General features: G+C 35.6%; 1 protein-coding gene across 1 annotated transcript in view; it reads right to left on the bottom strand.

The window, feature by feature from the left end:
• puf (ubiquitinyl hydrolase 1 puf) overlaps positions 1-22,568 on the bottom strand; it is a 1,013,305-nt gene that overhangs the window by 514,924 nt on the left and 475,813 nt on the right. The window contains exon 37 of the mRNA XM_090399560.1: positions 9,302-9,465. Coding sequence (XP_090255686.1) covers positions 9,302-9,465 — 164 coding nt within the window. The remainder of the gene's footprint in view (positions 1-9,301; positions 9,466-22,568) is intronic.

Below are 22,568 nucleotides of genomic sequence, written 5' to 3'. Positions count from 1 at the left end.
AGAGAGGATTTCAGATAGACTAGAAAATGTATAAGATTGGTGGAGACAATTCAAAAGCAATTCTGAGCTGTGCAATCAAGGTGATTGGTGAAACAGAAGGCAAAACAGAAGTGGGACAAGTCAAGAGTGGAAGAGGACAGAGAGGAGTAGAGACAGATGATGGAAAAGTTTCGAAAGAAACAACAGGAGCTACACCTGGTGTTTATTGATCTGAAGATCAATACGATAGAGTGCCAAGGCAAGAAGTCTGGAGGTGTCTGAGGGAGAAGAGGGTACTGGAGAAATATGTCAGGTTGGTGCAGGAGATGTACAGAAATGTGAAGACAAGAGTTCGTACCTGCCTGGGATAGACAGAAAGTTTTCAAGTGACAGTTGGCTTACATCAAGAGTCAGCATTAAGTCCATTCCTGTTTAATATTGTGACTGAAATAAGGGAGTTACCTCCCTTGAGGTCACCTCAAGGGAGGTAACTCCCTTATTTCTGCTTGTTAGTGTGTTCTTCAATAACCAAGTAATCCTGTGAGCTACTCCGACATACTTTACTAATATCTCCTCTAAACTTCAACTCTATCAACTATCATCCCCAAATCCCTAGCTTCATCAATTTCATAGTACAATTCACTCAATGTAGTGCACAATTTGAAATTTTTGTATCCCAAAATGCAGAACTTCACACACTAATATCTATTATGTTTTGCTCATACTCTCAGCATTTTTAAATCATCCTGCAAGCTCTCTACATTACCTTGATTAATTATTATCCTACCCAAATTTGCATCATCATCAAACAACTGAATATTTTTCTTCAAATTATCTCCTATATCATTTATATACAAATTGAACAGCAGTAGTGTAAGCACAGAGCCCAGCACCACACCACTAGTCACCTGCCTTCTCCTGGATTCTGTTTCTCCATATACTAATTTTTGATATCTGTTCATCAGCCACCCTTTTATTCATATCAATAGTTTCATATACATCCACATTTCTTGCAGTTTGTGCAGCACAGTTTCATGTGGTATCCTGTCAAATGCCTTTGCATAATCCAGCAGTAATCATCATGCAGCCATTCCCATTATCCAACTCAGCTGTCATCCTATTACAAAAAGTTAGTAGATTAATAAGACATGACCAACACTTCACAAATCTGTACTGCCCCCTAACATAGTATCATATTATTATCTATCCATTCCTGAATTCTCTTTCTGAACAACTTTTCCAGCACTTTTGCCACACATCTAAAATATTGATTTGTCTGTAATTTTTGCCAAGAGTGGAAGAGATCCTCATTTATGCAAAGTAATTATTATTTTAAAAAAGGAAATCCCAAAAAGTTTTATATTTTTAGCAAAACATGAACCGATATCCCATACATTCCCACAGCTGTATTTGCATTCAGATGCTACATCCGAAGTATCTCCAATTCATCAACCTCTGTTCTCACATCAGTCCATGCCACTTTTGCCATAAAAATATAAAACTTTTTGGGATTTCCTTTTATTTGTCGGTTAACTTCTTTTCATAATCTGATTTTGCTTTCATGACCATGCTGGTTGCCTTCTCCTTATATAGCCTCCAAAACATTTTTTTCCCTCCCCAGCTCATGCTTAATGATACTACTCATCCATCTAACTTCTATCCAATTTATCCTCCTGACCTTGGGTATACAGTGTGATACTGCTTCCAACAGATACCCCTTGACTACCAACCCATGCACTATAAACATCCTTCACTTGCAGATCCCTTGATGGTAGTTTTTCAAGCCTCCTACTAAGTGTATCACCTGCCTTGTAGTTCTGCACATACCTATTCTTAACTAAAATTTCCATGTATTTCGGTACCTCCCATGTCAAAACTACATGATCACTCCCCAACTGGAAACAATGCAGCCAAGTTATGGACAGGTCTTCTAATCTTATAACAAGCAATCCAACACTCTCATACCCCAAGTCCTCTCCATCAGATTCTGCTTCAAGTAATAATTATCTCTCAGTAACTATAAATTTCATTTCTTTCCTGTTGTGCTATCTTTCCTCCTTCCAATTTATGTCTCCAAAGTTGAGGTCCCCATAATAATTACTGACTTGCACTTTTGCTAATCTGCTGATGCATATCCTCCACATCATCCCTGGCACCTCCTGGCATATGGAAGCAACCAATTTTATATTTTGTCCTACTGGCCTCAATCTCACACCATATGGATTCAAAAGAACTACGATCTTCCTGACTGACTCCTACTCTTGTTGGCTGCAATTATCTGCTTTCATCAACAGTACTCCACCCTGTGTCCTCTCTATTCTATGCTCCCTGAAAATACTAAATCCATCACAATCCATCTCTTTAACCATGTGTCATCTGCTGTTAGTCAAGTCTCACTTATGCCTACACGTTTGGCAAGGTTGCACTAATCAATGCTAAAAACTCTTCCCTCTTATTTCTGATGCTTCTATGGCATCAGAAATAAGAGGGAACTGTGGCATCCCCTAAGGTCTCCAACCACCTTTATATCCTGAATTGACTATTCGATATTGTTCACTATTGTTATCTGAGAGACTAGAGAGTGCATTTTTTTTGTTCATTCACATACTCATTCATTTCATGGTTGCATTCACACACACTCGGCTGCATCTACCCTAATTCCTTTAGTTTTCCTGACTTTCCACTTCCACACTCTCAGTGAACAAAGCTTTCTCTAGGCACTAACGCCTAATCCATTTAAGTGCAGTCCATCAGCAATGTACACATCTTTCTGTGCATCTAACTCAGGTCCACAAACTCTACTTCATTACTTCTACACAGTCTGTATATTGATTCATTAGCTATCATTACTCTCCTTCTCAGTTCGCCTCTATCATAATGTGGCAGCAGACTCATAAACCTCATCTTCTTGCTCTTCTTTTTTGCTTCTTCCAATAACTCTTTCATATCCTTCCTCATACAATACGTCTCACCTCTCAGGTCATTGGTTACAGCCAACACAATCCATTCTTTCACCTTCCCTTTCTGCATTCTAACAGCATTACTAATATTATTTTAATTTTCACTCCAGGGAGAAAAGATTTTGTATAGATTTAGTGAAGTACTCACCCCTTATCACAGAATCGCCATTAAAAATTATCTGCTTATGCTCTTTCTCTCATTCATTCTTACAATTTTCTTTTTGGCTTTGGACTTCTTGATTTTTGTTGTTCTCAGTTTGACTGATCTCTTGCTGTTTCTATAGCCTTTCAATCTTGTGCTTTGTCCTGTGAAGGAGTACATGGAAGCATGCTATTTCTTTATTCAGGTCTTCTACATTCTCCTAGACTTCCACTTCTGCACTTTCAGTATTATCACCAATATTTACATTTTCTGATCCACTGTCAATACTCTCTACTATTATGCTATATGATCTATCTGCATTTAGAACATTTATCTGCATCTCAGAACATTTATTAAACACTCACTCACCAGTTTCACTCTCCTTCCACAAACATTTTAACTTTCACAATGAGTACAGTAGCAAACAAAATAATCAGAACACTTTAAAAAAAAATGAAAATATTTTTAATTTTGCAAGAAAATAAGTAAAAATTAAACTCCAACTTTACCTAATGATTTATATGTGCTCCTCTGTTCCTAATCTTCTTTGAGTGCCATCTCCTATGGGAGATTGGCAACCACCTTGGCAAATATTGAGCAATCCTCAGCCACGCTGAACAGTCCCTCAGAGCTCATCCCAGTCCATTGACTCATGTCTGCCAGCCAAGATCTTATTCATCTCCCTTGTACTCTTCTTCCATTTACCTTCCTTTTTATAATCAATTGAAGTATCTTATATTTTTCATTACGAAATAGGTGACCAATATATACAGTTTTTCTTCTTATAGTATCTAAAATTTCATGTGATTTCCCCATTGGTTCCACTACTTCCTGATTGGACAATTTTTCTGTCCATGGGATTTTTAACATTCATCTGTATATAGAACCACAGCACAAAGGCTTCAAGGGTTTTTTTTCTTTTTTTTTATTAAATCGATGTTGTCGTCAAGATTTGTATCAAGTTTCTGCACCATACAGCAGTATAGACCATTCACAACATTTAACCATGCATACTCTAAGTTCTAAATTTAAATTGCAGTAACTCAGTGTTCATTTCATCACGAGGAAATTTTTTCTTGCCATTTCAATTCTAACTTTTATTTCCATCTCTGGGTTGCATTCTTCATTTAACCAGCACTGTTTCTTAACTTCATTAATTCACTTAGGCATGGACTCTCTACAATGTAGAACACATTTTTCTTATTTCTGCATCTTGAAACCACACTTTTATAATGGATTGTATTAAGTTATCCTTTGTATAAAATTTAATTTTCCAAGTCTCTTTTTCACTATGACCACAAATTTTCTATTGGGTTAATGTGAGAAGAGGTTACCTGGTCACTGAAGCAAGTGGATGTTTTTTGATATTTGAGGAACTCTTTCATTTTTCCTGAAGTGTGGCATGGAGCAAGATCCTGTTGGAAAATGAGTTTGTCTTTCTGGATCTGTAGTCCAGACCATACCTTCAACAGGCACAAGTGACCCTGGACCATCGTGTGTAAAACAACCCCAAAATATCTTTTTAGCTGGGTATTTAAGAGTTGTTGAAGGTGGATGGGAGAAGTCTTAAGAGCTGCTGATTTGCAAACATAGGGTACTTGCTTCTCCTTGGATAAACAAATGACTCTCATCTGAGAATATGACCTTCTTCCACTTCTCAACAGTCCAATCTTTGTACAGTTGTTTCTTTTTTTTGGCCTGTGGGCAGTCCTCCCTTCTTCCAACATTGTTTGATGGACTGTCATGTCAGAAACATCATTAACCCTGCTAGCTGCCAATTCCTTTAAGTATACAGCAGACAATCTTGGATTCATTTTGCTTTTCCTAACTAGTAACCTAGTAAATGATCTTGAGTAAATGTAGTTTTCCATTTTTGTCCACATTTTCCTTTTCTATCAGGAGAGAAGGTGCCTGTCTTCCTAAACCTCTTTAAAATTGCATTAACAGTACCCAAACCAACAACACACTCATTGGCAATTTGTCTTAGAGTCATTGATGTGTGAAGAAAGAGTACATATTTTTAAATGCTTTCTTGGAGATGTACCCATTTTATATCTATACAAAATGAATAAAACACTATGAATGTCAACTTGTTTACACTCTTAAAAATGTGCAACACTGTTAATAAATATGCCAGCAACAGTTGGTTGACTGGTAGGGCCTCTTCTATATGGCTCATGCAAAAAGTTAAGCAAGTTTGAGCATGGTTAGTAGTTGGAAGGGAATAAATCATTCCATGCTGTTGGCACACTCTCCCTCGGTGAGTCTATGGACTCCCTGGAGGTGTCACATATTAATAATAATAATAATAATATTGTAGAGATAGTTAAAACAAGCAGTACTCAGTCAAAATAATGAACTAAACCAAAACCTTGACAAAAATTCAGCTTGTACAGACTAATTTGTTTGCTACTGTACATCCCACAAATTTTACACTGGATAAAATCATGTCCAACAAAGACATTTGGTTGCTATTGTCCTGCTTTGCATAGGTGCTATGCCAACAATATATAGTTTTTTAAGGAAATATACATAGTTTACTTTTGAGTGAATAACTGAGCTATCTTGCACACTTAGTAAACAAATAAATACAATAATTTAACTCAGTAATATTAGTAAAAATTACTTTTCTTTCTATAGTATGACTTCTGCATTACTTCAACCTTGGTATCTCCTCTGAGTCTGGCTCCCATTGATGAGACCTCAATAAAGGTAAAAACTCATCTGGACAGTGGCCCTTCCCCTAATACAAAGTATTATACATGTCTGTAAGGATGTGTGCATTGCATTATTATTATTATTATTATTATTATTTGACACCTCCAGGGAGTCCAAAGACTCATTGAGGGAGGGCACCTGTTCTACAACTTTGTCTCAACCACTCAATCCACCAACTGACCGCAACTACACCAACACCATCAACATCCATGCCCATGGCAGGATTCGAACCCACAGCCTTTTGGCTGGAAAGCGGATACGCTAACCACTCGTATCGGCAATTATGGGATATAAAGGTGTGAAGTAATGTGAAGTCAGTATCCTCTATATACGAGTTACACAGTTGTAAAGTTACTTCATGCACAAACTTTGTTTGCTTACACTTGGATAAAGGATTAAACCAAGAATATAATTTCTTAGCATCTTTAATTTTTACTAGGAAGTGGTAAAATTCCACACATCCTGAATGTCTCAAAGCACAGTATGTACACATTAACTTGACAATCTGAACTTGTTGGAATAATCTAAATTCCTTGAAAGGGTCAATGGGACAACGTCTAACTGCACCACAGTTAGACATTGTCCCACTGTCTAACTGCACCACAGTCAGTCATTGTCCCACTGACCCTATCAAGGAACTCAGATTATTCCAATAAGTTCTCAAGATTGTCAAGTTAATGTGTACATGCTACAACTTCCAGGTAGACAAACATATCTCTCCAGCTTAAAGAAGAACAGCTGCAAAACATCGCATCAACTTCACTTTGTCATCCATCACTATTCACATGACCCATCTCTGTTCTATTTCACTCTGTCATACAAGGATTCTAAAGATATTGCTAGTTACAGGCACTATTGTCCTACATCAGCATACACATCTACACAGGATACATTACATGTTTCTACATAACACAATTTTTACACATTTCAATTTACACAAAGAAGCAAAATAATGCAATGTTACTTGGAAATATACATATAAAATTAAAGACTGACATAATGTAAAAAAACAACAATACACACAAAAAACAATAATATAATATAGCATGACAAGACATCATTGAAAGATGAGGGAATATATAAAGCGAGAATACATGCAATTCACTTTAAAAAAAAAAAAACGACAACATAATCACACTTTTTTGCAAAGAGTATTATATATTGGGGAAAAAATAAAATAAAATAAATGAAATACTTGCCTGGACCACAAAGTACTTAGATTTATGTATACAGCAGCACGACGTAAAATTCAAACATCACGGACGAACTTGTTTGTGAGTGCAGCAGAAGAATACGGCATTATGCAGCATTTGTTTGGGAGAGGTGGCATTGCTTGGGTCCCAGCATACATTCTTTGGGTACTGCATTCTTTGTTTACATCTGTTCTCTCACTTTTGTGTTTGTGTTTTTTTGCGACTTTTTACCCTTCAATATGGCTCCCAAACGTAAGGCAGAATCCTCCAATGGTAGTGTGTTGAAGAAAAGGAAAGCCATTACATTAGAAGTGAAATTAGACATTATTAAAAGGGCAAAAAAGGGAGAAATGCCAACGAACATCAGCCGCGGATTGAACTTAAGTCGTATCACAGTCAGGACTATTATCAAGGATAAAGTTCACATCTTTGAACATGTGAAAGGATTTGCACCCATGAAATCGACTGTGATTACGAAAAAACGTAGTAGGCTCATGATTGAGATGGAAAGGCTTCTCATTCTTTGGCTGGAAGACCAGCATCAATGCTGTATCCCAATTAGTCTCATGTTAATTCAAGAAAAGGCGAAAAGATTGTTTGAGGTATTGAAAAGTGAAGGGGGGGGGGACGAGTGCAGGTGAAGAGTTTAATGCTAGTAAAGGTTGGTTTATACGGTTTAAGGATCGGGGCAATTTATATAACCTTAAGGTGCAAGGTGAAGCTGCTAGTGGTGATGATAAAGCAGCTGGTGAGTTTCCTGAGGGATTGGCTGAGATAATAAAGGGGGGGGGCTACAGTGCTCAACAGGTGTTTAATGTGGATGAGACAGGCCTATTATGGAAACGTATGCCTAATTGTACCTATGCTACCTTCTCCTCATTGACGATATAGGTACAATTAGGCATACGTTGTACCTATCAGGCCATAAAGCTGGTAAGGAGAGACTGACTTTGCTTCTTGGGGCTAATGTTGCTGGCGACTTAAAACTGAAGCCCTTGTTGGTCTATCAGGCTGAAAATCCAAGGGCGCTAAAGGACATTTGGAAGGGTCAACTGCCTTCTTTCGGTGTTTAATTTTATGTTTTCTTTGATATCTGCATTTAAGTGTTTTAAAACCTTATATACATTGTGTCTTATATCTGGAGGTCCAATAAGAAGGCATGGGTGGTACTTCAAATCTTCAAGGACTGGTTTACCAAACACCACAGCCCTTTTGCAGTCTATGGACCAGGGTGTTATTGCTTCCTTTAAGGCCTACTACCTCCGCAGGCCATTTGCTATGGCTTTCAAGGCAACTGAATAAGACAGGAACTTAATCCTCAAAGACTTTTGGAAATCGTATAGCATTTATAATGCCATACAAAACATTGAACATGCTTGGGAAGTGAAACAGACAAATTTGAATGGTGAGTGGAAAAAACTGCATCCCCAGTTTGTGAATGATTTCCATGGCTATGAGGAGACAGTTGAGGCTGTTACGGAGAAGGTTGTTGCCCGGGGGAAGCAAATGAATTTGGAAGTGGAGGCTGAAGATGTCACAGAACTTCTGGCATCTCATGGGGAGGAGTTGTCAGCAGAAGACCTCATCAGTTAGAGAAGCAGCTGATTGAGGAGGAGGAAACGATTCCAACCCCTGAGCCCAGGAGATTCACCACCAAGGGCTTGGCAGAAGGTTTTGCCCTCATTGAGGATGGGCTGGCCAAGTTTGAGGCTGAGGATCCCAACACTGCTAGGTACACAAAGGTCTTCCGAGGGGTTATGGATTGCCTGCAGTGTTATAGGGAGATATACGAGGAAAAGAGGATGGTATGATTCCAGACTAGCCTGGAAAGTTTTTTCACAAAGGTAGAGGCCTGTAGCAGGTGTTGGTACCTCAACTGTCTTTTCAACCACAGGATAAAAGGTAAAGAATTGTTTTCATTTTTGTTTTTTGTTTTTCTTAATCACTTTTACAGAATGTACAGTTTCATTTGTCATTTTGGGGACTGTTCTCATTTTTATGTTTGTTTTTTTATTATAGTTTCATTTTTGTCAATTTTCTGTACTATACAGTAATTATGTTCTCCCTTTCATTTTCCTATGGCCTAGTTCTGTTTCTTGATATATATACGTATGACTTTAGGGTGTTTTAGGTTAGGTAAGTAACTTAGGCTATGGTAATTCCGACTTGCATCGAAAATCACCTTACGTTGGTCCGTAGGAACGGATCTCCGACGTAACTCGAGGACTCTCCCCCCCCCCTCCTGTATGTGATAAATTTAAAGAACAATAAAAAATTAATTACTCTTTATCTGAATGAGAGTACCATACCTTGGCAGAAAGAATTGATGTTCTGGCCTGAGGCATCATGTATAAATGTTGCATGCAAGATGCCATATAGCATGTAGCACCTAAATTTGTAAGCCCAACATAACCACAGTCTGATCGCCCATCTTCATGAGGCCAATAATCCCATGGATAAGGACTATGAGATTCTGATTTAAAAAACAAAAACAAATGACAATATATATATATATATATATATATATATATATATAAACACATTATTTCATTCATCAAATTTAATGAAGAGGATATTATGTGAGCAGCTGGACACAAATTTATACCACATTTTAACATATAAAATTCAAACTTTTTGGACAACTGTGCAACTCTTAAAATGTTAAATTGTTCCTTCCTTTTTAATGATTGCAAATTTATACAAAATATATATAATAATTATTTTCCTTATTTATGAACATGAAAAAAATATTAATAAACTGAATGTAAAAACATTCAGCTACCAATTTACTGAAAGGATAGAGAAAGAAAGCAATAATGAACTCCAGCACGAAACTCTAACAAGCCCCCCCCCTTTTTTTTTGAAAGACAATGCTAAAAATAAAAAAAACTACATACAACCACCATTTAGGAATAGACCATAATAATGGCTTACCTGACAAATTTCACAAAACAGAGCATGTTTTGTGAAATTTGTTCCATAAATATTAAACTAACCATCAAAAAATACCTCAATTATATAATTGTTACATATGAAAAAAAAAAAAAATAAATAAATAAATATATATATATATATATATATATATATATGCATGGAGGTTCATCTACTCAGTTGTTAAACATATTTTTAAAAAGAACTGAATGACAAAAACCGATTTTTGTCATTCAATTATTTTTAAATATATATACAGGGTGTTCGGGATAAATATGACATATTTATAATTAATTATATTTTTCCGTAAGTTACATGTATTAACACACACTTCTCTTCATTTAAAAGTTTGGACCCTTCTTCATTCATATACAAGATGTCAGAAAGGATGGATAGCTGGAACCCACCTGAATCATGGAAGAGAATAACTTTTATCATGATGATTCGTGCCCGCCATCAAAATAAAGATATTACGACTGCTGCCCAATGCTCCCTGAATACAGTAAAAACAATCAGGCATGAACTAGAGACTTGCAATGGTGACTACGAGGATGTAGCAAGAAGAAAGATCCCTAGCAGACGATCTGATTGCGTTCGTACAGCAGAATTCCTCGCAAATCTGCAGGAACAGGTGTTGAAGAACCCTGGCATTGGAATTCGGGCTTTGTTCGTGGAGTTGCTAACTGTAGTCAAGCCCTGGATAACAAGGGTAGCCAATGGTAGGCCGTATGTATGGCAGCAGGATTCAGCCCCTTGCCACACCTCTGGGAAAAGTCAAAAATGGTTGTCTGAAAATTTCTACGACTTCACCAGTCCAAATGTTTGGCCTCCAAACTCCCCAGACCTTAACCCCATGGATTATTTTGTATGGGGCACAGTTGAAAAAGACACCAATCGCACTTCCAGTAATACAAAAGCCCAGTTAATGGATAAAATTAAAACAGTTTTTGCGGCCCTTCCCAGGGAGACTGTAGCATCAGCTTGTTCGAGGTTCCGAAGCAGAATTGAAGCTGTGATCGATGCTAATGGTGGTTATTTTGAGTAAATCTTGTTGATAGTATTGTAATTAACTCTGCCTGTAATGTTTTTTTGTCAATTCATTAAATTTAATAGATACAAAGAAGATTTTCTTTTTCCTTACGAAACTGTCAAATTTATCCCGAACACCCTGTATATATATATATATATTTTTTTTTTTTTTTCGGTTTTTGTCATTCAATTCTTTTTTAAAATATATATATAAAGTTATATAATATATATATACAGGGTGTTCGGGATAAATTTGACAGTTTCGTAAGGAAAAAGAAAATCTTCTTTGTATCTATTAAATTTAATGAATTGACAAAAAAACATTACAGGCAGAGTTAATTACAATACTATCAACAAGATTTACTCAAAATAACCACCATTAGCATCGATCACAGCTTCAATTCTGCTTCGGAACCTCGAACAAGCTGATGCTACAGTCTCCCTGGGAAGGGCCGCAAGAACTGTTTTAATTTTATCCATTAACTGGGCTTTTGTATTACTGGAAGTGCGATTGGTGTCTTTTTCAACTGCGCCCCATACAAAATAATCCATGGGGTTAAGGTCTGGGGAGTTTGGAGGCCAAACATTTGGACTGGTGAAGTCGTAGAAATTTTCAGACAACCATTTTTGACTTTTCCCAGAGGTGTGGCAAGGGGCCGAATCCAGCTGCCATACATACGGCCTACCATTGGCTACCCTTGTTATCCAGGGCTTGACTACAGTTAGCAACTCCACGAACAAAGCCCGAATTCCAATGCCAGGGTTCTTCAACACCTGTTCCTGCAGATTTGCGAGGAATTCTGCTGTACGAACGCAATCAGATCGTCTGCTAGGGATCTTTCTTCTTGCTACATCCTCGTAGTCACCATTGCAAGTCTCTAGTTCATGCCTGATTGTTTTTACTGTATTCAGGGAGCATTGGGCAGCAGTCGTAATATCCTTATTTTGATGGCGGGCACGAATCATCATGATACAAGTTATTCTCTTCCATGATTCAGGTGGGTTCCAGCTATCCATCCTTTCTGACATCTTGTATATGAATGAAGAAGGGTCCAAACTTTTAAATGAAGAGAAGTGTGTGTTAATACATGTAACTTACGGAAAAATATAATTAATTATAAATATGTCAAATTTATCCCGAACACCCTGTATATATATATATATATATATATATATATATATATATATATATATATATCATTTATATAATAAATATATATATATATATTTATTTATATATACATTATCCAGAACAGCTTCTGGATAATGATAGCTTAAATGAGTTTATTTCTAATAGTAATACACAAGCAACACAGACACAAAATAATAATAAGATTACTCTTATCAGGAAATTTGAGAATCTTAAGAGAGTACAAAATATATGTGATATTACAAAAGCCTGCATCAATCCAGACAAAGTGGTAATAAACAAAATCCTCCCATATTTTTACAGATGCTGAAAAAGATATTCTCAGCAAAGGCCTTAATTTCATTCCTTCACCAAGATTCATTCCCAAAGAATCTCTTCTTACTAAAATGGAAAAGAGCTACTTCACTTCTTCCTACTCATTTGGCTAAACTTCTACGTATCGAATCCATTTTTATTATTAATGCAAAACCTCCAACAGATAACATTTCTTCAGCTGAATGACAAGCAATTAGAAAGCTAAAAAAGAACAGAAATATATAATAATTTTACCAGCAAATAAAGGAAATGCCACAGGTATCCTCAGTTCTGAAGAATATCATAGTAAGATGCTTCAACTACTTGAAAATGACACATATTCAATATTACAGGAAGATCTAACACGTGAACTACAAAACCGTACTAACAATTTACTACAGAATACAAGTGAACTTCCTTGCAATGTACGTCTTTCTCTATGCTCCCTACATCCACTTATACCACGTATTTATGGAGTCCCAAAAGAAAACATTCCTCTTCACCCAATTGTGGAAGGTATTGACTCTCCAACCTACAAGCTATCAAAACATCTTGCAAAATACCTCAAGTCTTTCTCTAATAAGTCTTCATTGTTCATCAACAACACCATAGACTTTGTATCACATATAAAAGATATATCCATCAAAGAATGACATTATAGCTAGTTTATATATTATTTCATTATTTACAAATGTACCAACTGAAGAAGTATCAATTTTACTAAAGGATAAATTATCCAAAAAAATGTTTGCTTTATTAAAGCATTGCATTCAATCTGGCTACTTCCAATATCAAGATACCATCTATAAACAGAATCAGGGCTTGGTGATGGGGAACCCTTTATCCCCTATTCTGGCAAATATTTACCTTGAGGACTTCAAAACAAGAGCTATATCATCCTTTTCGTTTAAACCAAAAATTTGTAAGCGTTATGTAGGTGACATTTTTATTATATGAAGTCACGGCAAAAACTCTCTCATGGATTTTCTTCATCTCAATAACCAACATCCAAATATAAAATTCACAGCCGAACTAGAACATGAAAACTCCCTACCATTCCTGGATATAAAACTCTCACGCTCCTCTGGAAAATTTAGAATCTCTATGTACAGAAAACCAACGCATACTAATAGATATCTTCACAATGTTTCTCATCATTTTCCACCACAAAAACTCGTAACTATTTCCACCTTGGGACACAGAGCACCTCTCTTTTAAACGATCCAGATGAACTTCAAAAAGAAATTAATCACCTCTCACATGTCTTTGAACAAAATGGATATTATAAAAAAAACATTAAGAAATTTCTTATAGATACTCCTAGGCACCACAATTCAGAAACTACCAATTTTAAAGGTAGCATCTGAATCCCATACATCAGTTCAGTCTCCCAAAAATTGCCTAAAGTCCTTAAGAAGTACAAAATCAGGACGTTATTCACTACACTTCCAAAAATCCAATCTCTTATAAGCCATCCTAAGTCTAAGCATATCACAATCTGAAATATCTTGGCATATATAAACTATGGTGTGACTGCAATGTTCCTTATTATGATCAAACTAATAAGTCTATTGAACTTCATATGGAGGAACATAAAAGAGACATCTCCTATAAAAGATCACATGCCAGTGCCTTATCCAGCCATATTCTCTTCTCTAACAATCCTCATGATGATTTTCAAGGTCATTCAATTTCCTGGGATAGATCTGAAAACATCCACTGCCATGATGAATTTGAAAGAAAGATAGTCGAATCCAGGGAGATCGTTCTTAATCCTGAACATTTAAACAACAATTTAAGCTATAACATCCCTGATAGCCATACCGCTGTTATTCAGTACTGGTGTTCTCCAGAGTCTTCCTTAATCCTGAACATTTAAACAACAATTTAAGCTATAATATCCCTGATAGCCATACCACTGTTATTCAGTATTGGCATTCTCCAGAGTCTGCTACCACGCATACAACAAACAATGGCACGTAAAATAGAACAACTTGAATGTTAATACAATGTTTTTTATTTCAATTATGTACCGCAATTTATCTGTGCTTCTCAGTTTTTTTTAGAATCTTCAGTTTTTATTATTGTTTCCTCTTCCTAAAAAGATACCTGATGAAGGCTGTAAAAAAGCCGAAACTAGTTTTTTTTTTATCATCAAAGCTTTTAATTAATTCCCGGTTATTAAATATCTTTCTAAATATATATATATATATATATATATATATATATATATATATATATATATATATATATTTTTTTTTTTTTTTTTTTTTGGGTTAGATAACTGAGAATATACAATTAACTAATTATAGATATGTAGTGCTACCATAAGTAAGATGACATGCTGACTCTTTACTTGAAGATCAAATAACTAAAAACTTCACACTAAGTAGTGATACTGATGATATGGAATGTATATTGGGAATGATCATTAATTATTGATTATTATTGATATTTTTATAAAGAATTTACATCCACAAGCTCGTGGTATTTTCACGTCTGTTCTAATGTATCCGATTATTTGTGAAAATTTTTCTTATATGCTCCAAACCTAAATAAAACTATACACATATACACTAAGTGGTCAGTTTAACTGGTAAATAAGAGCCTCGATAGCTCAGTCTGTCTGTATAGACAAAGCCCTTTGGTCTGAAAGAGCTGGGTTTGATTCCTGTCCATAATGTGAAGAACTTTTATCTAGTCTATTTTGACTAAAGCTGAGTTAGCCAGTCTCATACAGAGAGAAAAGAGTTTTTTAATCCATACTTGGGTTGTTCATCCATCAGAACAGGCAAATAGGCCCATTAATACATATGGATCTCCAGTCATAAAATACATACTTAATCCCTCACTAGGAAGGCTCAAACAGTCCTAAGGGATGGTGGAGGACCCTACTAATAAATAAACTGGTATATATGACTATCATTCATAAAATGCATGGCTTCATCAGAGATAGCACCATGTGATCCGTATTATGTAAAGAAGGTAGGCAATTTCTAAGAAATATGTCTGAATGCACACAAGCATTGTACGAGAGTGTATATTATTTCTGCAAGAGATCTTGGTACAGATAAAGAAAAGAACATCAGTGTGCATCAAAGGAGATGGAAAAAAGGATTAAAGGATTAAACTAAATTTATTATAGTCTAATCAAGTGCAAACTAAACTTCAAACATCTTTCTCTAAATCCAGAGTAATTTAATAATAAGGTGGTACACCAGTTGGCAACTCGTATAGGTAAATATGAACCTCTCCATTGCTTCTGCCTTAGTATCACCACTCTGGGTCTGCCTCCCACTGATGAGACCTCAATAAAGGTCAAAACCAGTCTGGGTAGTGGCCCTTCCCTTAATGCATAGCAGTATACATGCCTGCAAGGAGATGTGCTTTGCATTATGGGAGATACTGAGACAAGGAGTGATGAGAACTTGGTCCACCTTTGCTACGAGTTGCCAAGGGACGTACCACCTTACCTCAGTCCTGAAGATATTTTCAGGTGCAAACTTTGTTTGCTTACACTTGGATAAAGGATTAAAGAAAATTTATATAGTCTAAACAAGTGCAAAATAAACTTCCAACAATATTTATTGTTATATAGTACTCATTGCATACTTGGCATGTTATGGGAAAAAATATCAGTTTTTATCAAAGAAACCTCATCGACTATGTTATTGTCAACAGTCATGCTTTCCCAGTAGTTCAGGACACAAGAGTATACAGAAGATTTGAAACAGAAGGTGATTACCATATAGTGTTCAGGAAAATAAAATTGAACTTCCTACTGAAAAGAAGGGTGTGTGTGTGTGTAAGAAAGTTTTATAATGAATTTAAGTTAAACAGCTATCAGATGAGAAATGTAGACTCGAATACACAAACATTAGTCAAGAAAAACTGAAAGAATTTGAATACAAGAACCAAACCTTAGAGATTCAGTGGCAAGCCCTAAAGAAATATGTGATTGATTCAGGCAAAGAGGCATGTAGTGAGATAATCTACAAGGATAAAAAAATCAGAACTACATGGTGTACTCAAGAATCCTTTCCTTTAGTGTTCCATGGTGATCAACATTCATTTTACACAAATAATGGACTCTACAACCGTGTTATAAATAATTATTTTAATTTCCCGATGTTTCGACCTTCATATTAAGTCATCGTCTGGAGTATACATGTATATACAGAGATAAGCTAAATTACATTTCATATAGTATGCTGAAGAGATAATGATTTGATTAACAGTTATTCTCCTGGTCTGACCTCTAGTGAAAATAAAATAAAATTACAATAAATAAATAAAATAAAATAACTACACGAAAGCTATATTCTATTTAAGATGACATCAGAGAAACATTCTTTCATATAGACAGTTTTGTTACAGTGAAAATGATGTCCTAATTTAACATGACAATTGTTATATTAGATTTAGGATCGTGGATTACCTATGGTTCCATTTAAAATTAACTCCTAGGGAGAAAGGTTAAGTGGGTAGAATATGTGGCTTCCATATGTTTGGAATTTTTAAGCCATCATTATTGTTAAGATTAGGGTGATTGATAAGAATCTCACAGAACTCCTTAAATTTATGTTCATATTCATACCATGTTTTGGTAGGATGTGAACAACAGGTGCTTTTCCAGTCAATTCTATGTCAAGTGTTCAGGGTATGATCAGAAAGACCAGCTTGACCGTAGTTATTATATTTAATGTGTCGTTTATGTTCCTTTTTTCTGATAGGAATAGTGAGTCCTGTTTCCCCTATATAGGGCAAATTACAGGTGCAATGAATACAGTATATCCCCAGGATGGGGCAACGGAGGGAGTTGATCCTTGTGTAAAATTCGATTAGTAAAATTTTATATAAAGATATTCCAAAATCGATTTTTACAGAGGTCATAAATCATGTGGAAAGAACAAAATTGTAAATTACTGTATTTTAAAAGAAGTACTGATTGTAAACTTGTAAAGCTAATTAACAAAAAGAATGATATAAAAATGTTCACAAATTATAAAATTATTGTAAAGGTAAAAATTGATGATTTATGATGATTTGATGTAACAGAATATGTTAAAAGTAATTCTGCTTTAAGTTAAGGGGATTAGACAAGATTATGTTGGCAACTTGAAAGTAAACAAAGGTACTGAAGGTCATTCAGATGTAGAGATTGTTACCACCAAATCTGAAGGTCAAGACAACAGTGATGTCATTTATTTACAGAAGATTTGGGGTCTCCGACCCTAAAAACAATTAGCTTCTGAATCATATGAAAGAGGTCTTGAGAACCTAGAGAAAAGGTTTTTTTTTTTTCTCATCTTGCTACAGTCCATTGGCCCAGTTTGGATCTCTGCATTTCTTTGTAGGATTGTGAACCGTAGGCACGGGGAAAATCCAGCAGAGGCAGATCATTCTACGGAGATGTATTTTCATTAGCAGAACGTGCCACCTGCGACGAGATATGCGGCCAATAATAGGTCCAAAACCAATGGTGAGCTATACTACAAATCCCGGAAGAGGACTACAAAAGGACGACCGAAAAAAACAATTCCGCAAAAGCTAGGAAATAGGACCAAGGAAAGTAGTCAGCAGAACTGCGACAAATCTTCAAGACTGGTATGACTATGTATGTTTCTACAAATTTGTGAGTAGATTCTAATATATTAATGCTCAGATGGTGATTAAGAATTGTATGTCAGCTGAACGTAGTTTTGTTAATATAGTTGTATAAGTCGCTATAAGAAATAATTGAAGTTGAAAATTAGTTAGTATATTTATTGAGAAAAATGCAAGCCAATGATATTGATTGTAACAGCCAGTAATTGCCTAGATCTTGTAAAGCAAGTTATTTAAGTATTGTGAATTGCAGGTCTAAATTGTAAGGTTACGATTTAAGTTTAAAAATAGGCATTAGAGAGAAATTGTTTAATGTGTATCATATTGTATGGAGCTTAAGGTAAAATAAACATGTTTCATTTGTTTAAAACTATCGCCTGATCTTTGATCAATGCACTATCTCACAAAAGTAACTGAACCTGTGTGAATTAGAGAAACTGCCATGACTGACTATTTAAGGTATTATTTTAGAAAGTGATCAAGTGTTATAACTATTCTTCCCGTGCTATAACATTAATTCAGGGTATCGCAATCGAAAAACAAATAAATTTTCCCTGAATTATATCACATGGGAAATAGTTAACTGCAGTGAGTTTTCTAGAGGCCTTTTCACTAACAGCACTAATACTGGTAGGAAGTATAAGAGATCACAAGCAGGGACTAAATTAATTGGCTTAAGTTAGAACAAGGTAAAGAATACTTCATTGAGAGTTAGAAGTTAAAATATACATAGGAAAGACAATGGAAAAAGAGCAGAATTAATACAAAGGTGAAACAACTGAGATATTGACAAAGAGATAATTAATTATCATAATAATATAAATTACTAATCACAAAATATTACACTTGGATGTGTTAAATTCCTTAATTTTGAAGGAGGATTAAAGGAGACTTAAGGTTGTATTTTTGTATTATTCGGTTTATTTTCTCTATCACTTTAATGTATGGAATGGTTACAGTTTTATTATGGAACAGAATGATTTTTTTTCATCCTAAAAGATGGCAGGGGTAGCTATGCTACCACCAGGGGAGTGACTATGATGAAGGTGGTTTCCCGTTGCCTTCCTCGCCATGCTATGTTCTATGGCTGTATTATCCTGTGGGTTCACTTGTCCAGTTTGCCTGTTTGTGGGATAAAAAAACCCAGAATAAACTGGGTGAAAAAGCCTACTGTCCATGCCCAAGACTGGCTAACTTGGCTATGGCTGAGGAAGATCCTTAAGCTACTCATGTCTCCAACAGGAATCGAACCTAGGACACTCCTTCCCCAGGCATATGGTTGCGAAGCACACAGCCACTGGGATAACTGCGAGGACACAGTTTTACTACTGTCTTCTTTATTTTTGTTTTTAAGTGAGGCCTTGTAAGAAAGTTTTAAAGTGAATAAAAGTTGAGCAGCTCTCATGTGAACTGTAGACTAAAATACACAAACATTATTAAAGAAAAATAAAAGAGTTTGAGAATAGGAACAAATCTTGGAGATTCAGTGGCAAGCCCTGAAGAAAACACTGATTGATTCAGCCAGAGAAGCATGATGAGATTATATATAAGGATGGAAAAATCAGAACATGGTGCACACAGGAAGTTAAAGAGGAAGCGAAGAAAAAGAAGAAAGCATATCAAAAGTTCCTGGCAAATAACTCAGCTTCTGCTCTTAGAGAATACAGACACAAATGTAAGAAAGCTAAACACTATGTAAAACTAGCTAAACAAAAGTCATGGGAGGAGTTTGGTAAGAACATAGAAAATAAATATCAAGAAGGTTGCAAGATATTCTGGAGGTTGTTGAAGGAGATAGAAATGGAGGAAAGAGTGCTGTAAAAGGAATTAGAGATGATAAAGGTGACATGAAAACTGGAGAGAAAGATATCCTTGAAGTATGGAGTAATTACTTCGAAAAACTGCTAAATGAAACAAGCAGTGGTAGCACAGTGTAAAAAACACTCAACAGGCATGCAGTCAGGAATACATATCCATACTTGAAGTAGAAAAAGCTATCAAAAGTCAGAAATGTGGAAAGACAGCAGGAGTAGATGATATTCGACCAGAAATGCTCAAGTATTGAGGAATAAAAGTCTTACAGTGGCTGTACTGCATAGTTCAGAAGGCTCGGACAGTGGGTACTATTGAGAGCTCTACTCCAATCATCTTCCAGATGATTGGAGTAGAGCTCTCAATAGTACCCATTATATAAAAAGGGAAATAAAATTGAATGTGAGAATTATAAAGGTATTTCCCTACTGAGTGCTCCTGGCAAGATCTATGCAAGTCTACTTGAGAAACGGTTGAAAAGAATTGTGGAAGAAAAGCTTGGTGAAGAACAAGCTGGATTCAGGCCAAATAGAGGCTGTCAGGATCAGATCTTCACTTTACGACAAATAGTTGAGAAAGCATGAGAATATAACAAAGATCTGTATTTAAGTTTTGTCGATTTGGAAAAGGCATATGACAAGGTGCCAAGAGAGAAGCTATTCAATAGGCTACAGTTATATGGTGTTAATGGGGCATTATATCAAGCAAGCAATACTTAGTCTTTATTTGAACTGTTAGCCAGCAGTTAGAATTGAAGGAAGTACAGAAAAGTGGTTTAATGTTAAATCTGGTGTCAGACAATGCAATGATGTACATCATTCCCTCTGTTTATGTATACGGAGGATATTATGAAAGAAAGTAACATTTGACCTGATATCAAAATTGGAGATGTTAATCTCAACTTTAAGCAGATGATGTTAGACTTCTAAATAGGCACAAACATTGAAAATATCGACTGCATTGTAAATGGAGAACTGATAGAACAAGAAAAACATCTTTTAAAGTTACGCGGTGATCAGCATTCGTATTCACGAATTTAGGGACGCAAAACACACGTGCTGAATTGATTATTTTACCTATTATTAATAAAATAACACTTGACGTTTCGACCCCTGTATTGAAGTCATCATCAGAAAGATACTTGTGTATAGGAAACCAAGCTACATGCTCTTGCACTCTATAAAGGTAAATTAAATCTACGCTGTTAATTAATCTTTTTCTTAGACTGACCTCTAGTGATAAAAAATAAATAAATAAATAAATAAAAATAATAAAAAATTTAAAAAAATAATAATAAAATAATTAATAAATAAAATAAATAAACTACCAATAAGAAGGCTATTTAGGCACAATTTTCAGTGAAGATAGTAAATTTAATAGACAACAGAATCAACAAAGCTGGTATGGTAGGAAGTCAACTGAATAAATTTATATAGAATAAGAGAGAAATTAGCCAAAACACTAAATTAGCTGTATACAAGACAGTATTCAAGCCAATTTTAACTTATGAATATGAGAGCTGGGTCAGGAGTAAAGCACGTGACCAAAGACTAGAGACTGTAGATATGAGAGTTCTGAGAAAGATTAAGGGCATAAACAGATGACATCAATGGCAATCTCGTATTAAAAACAAGGATATTAGGAAAGAATTTGAAATTGTTAGCATTCAGGAATGTGTTAGCAAAGCTAATCTCAGGTGGTATTCTCTTGGTTTTGTGTAAAGACCCAGAGGAATACCAAGAAAAGGTGGATTGATACAGTAAAAAGTGAATTAGAAGATAGAAATATAAGATCTGATAATGTTCGAATCTTGACAGGTAACAGGTTATTTGGAGGAAAATTGTAGATAGGAAGTTAGTACTGATGTAAATTATCATGTAATAATATCATATCCTGTACACCCCCTTGAGGGTATATATATCAGGAATTTGATGATGATGATGAGTGAGATCTTGTACAGAGGCTGTAACCGTTTTTTAGGAAGGTATTGCTGATAACTTTTAGTTCATTTTTAAGTGCTTGTTCATTGGAGCAAATCTTCAAAGCTGTTTTTAGGTGTATTAATGACCCCTAGTTTCTGTGTTGGGTGATGGTGATAAGAGTTTTGTGTATATTGGCCAGTATGTCGTGGTTTCCAGTAAACAGTGAAAGAAATACTTCCAAAAGGAAGACGTGTGACTACTGCATCTAGAAACGGAAGTGTGTCCTGTTTTTCAATCTCTATTGTGAATTGTAGTGTTTGTTTATGTGGCTGAGGAAAGTGTCTAGTAGTCTGGAGGCCATGGGGCCAAATAGCAAAACATCGTCAAAGTATTATCTAAGCCAGATTTTGGGTTTTACGGGAGAGGAATCTGGAGCACGTTGTGCAAAATGTTCCATGTAAAAGTTAGTAATGGGGGGGGTAATGGTGTGCCCATGGCTGTGCATTCTTTTTGTAGGTAGAAAGTGTTTTGCCACACAAAATAGCCAGAAAGCAGTACTTTCACAAAGAACACTGTGATATCGGGAGGGAATTTGTCCTGTAATAGAAGGATTGTGTCATTGATTGGGACATTTGTGAAGAGAGCAGAGAAGTCAAAACTGACCAATAAATAATCTTTTTCCAGTGATGTCTTTGATTTTGTTTACAAAGTGTTGTCTTTTTATTCAAATTTTATATCCAAATTTCTTCGACTTAAAGATTGACGACATTCAGAAAACGAATGGACATGTTTGAATTCCTCCACAGTGAACAATAACAATTAACCACAAGC

The sequence above is a fragment of the Typopeltis vanoorti genome, chromosome 10, assembly GCF_054136105.1.
Source record: "Typopeltis vanoorti isolate ZY-2024b chromosome 10, IOZ_Tvanoo_1.0, whole genome shotgun sequence".
In the NCBI taxonomy this organism is placed as follows: domain Eukaryota; kingdom Metazoa; phylum Arthropoda; class Arachnida; order Uropygi; family Thelyphonidae; genus Typopeltis; species Typopeltis vanoorti.
The sequence above is the reverse complement of the archived record's forward strand: the minus strand, read 5'-3'. Positions and strand labels throughout refer to the sequence as shown.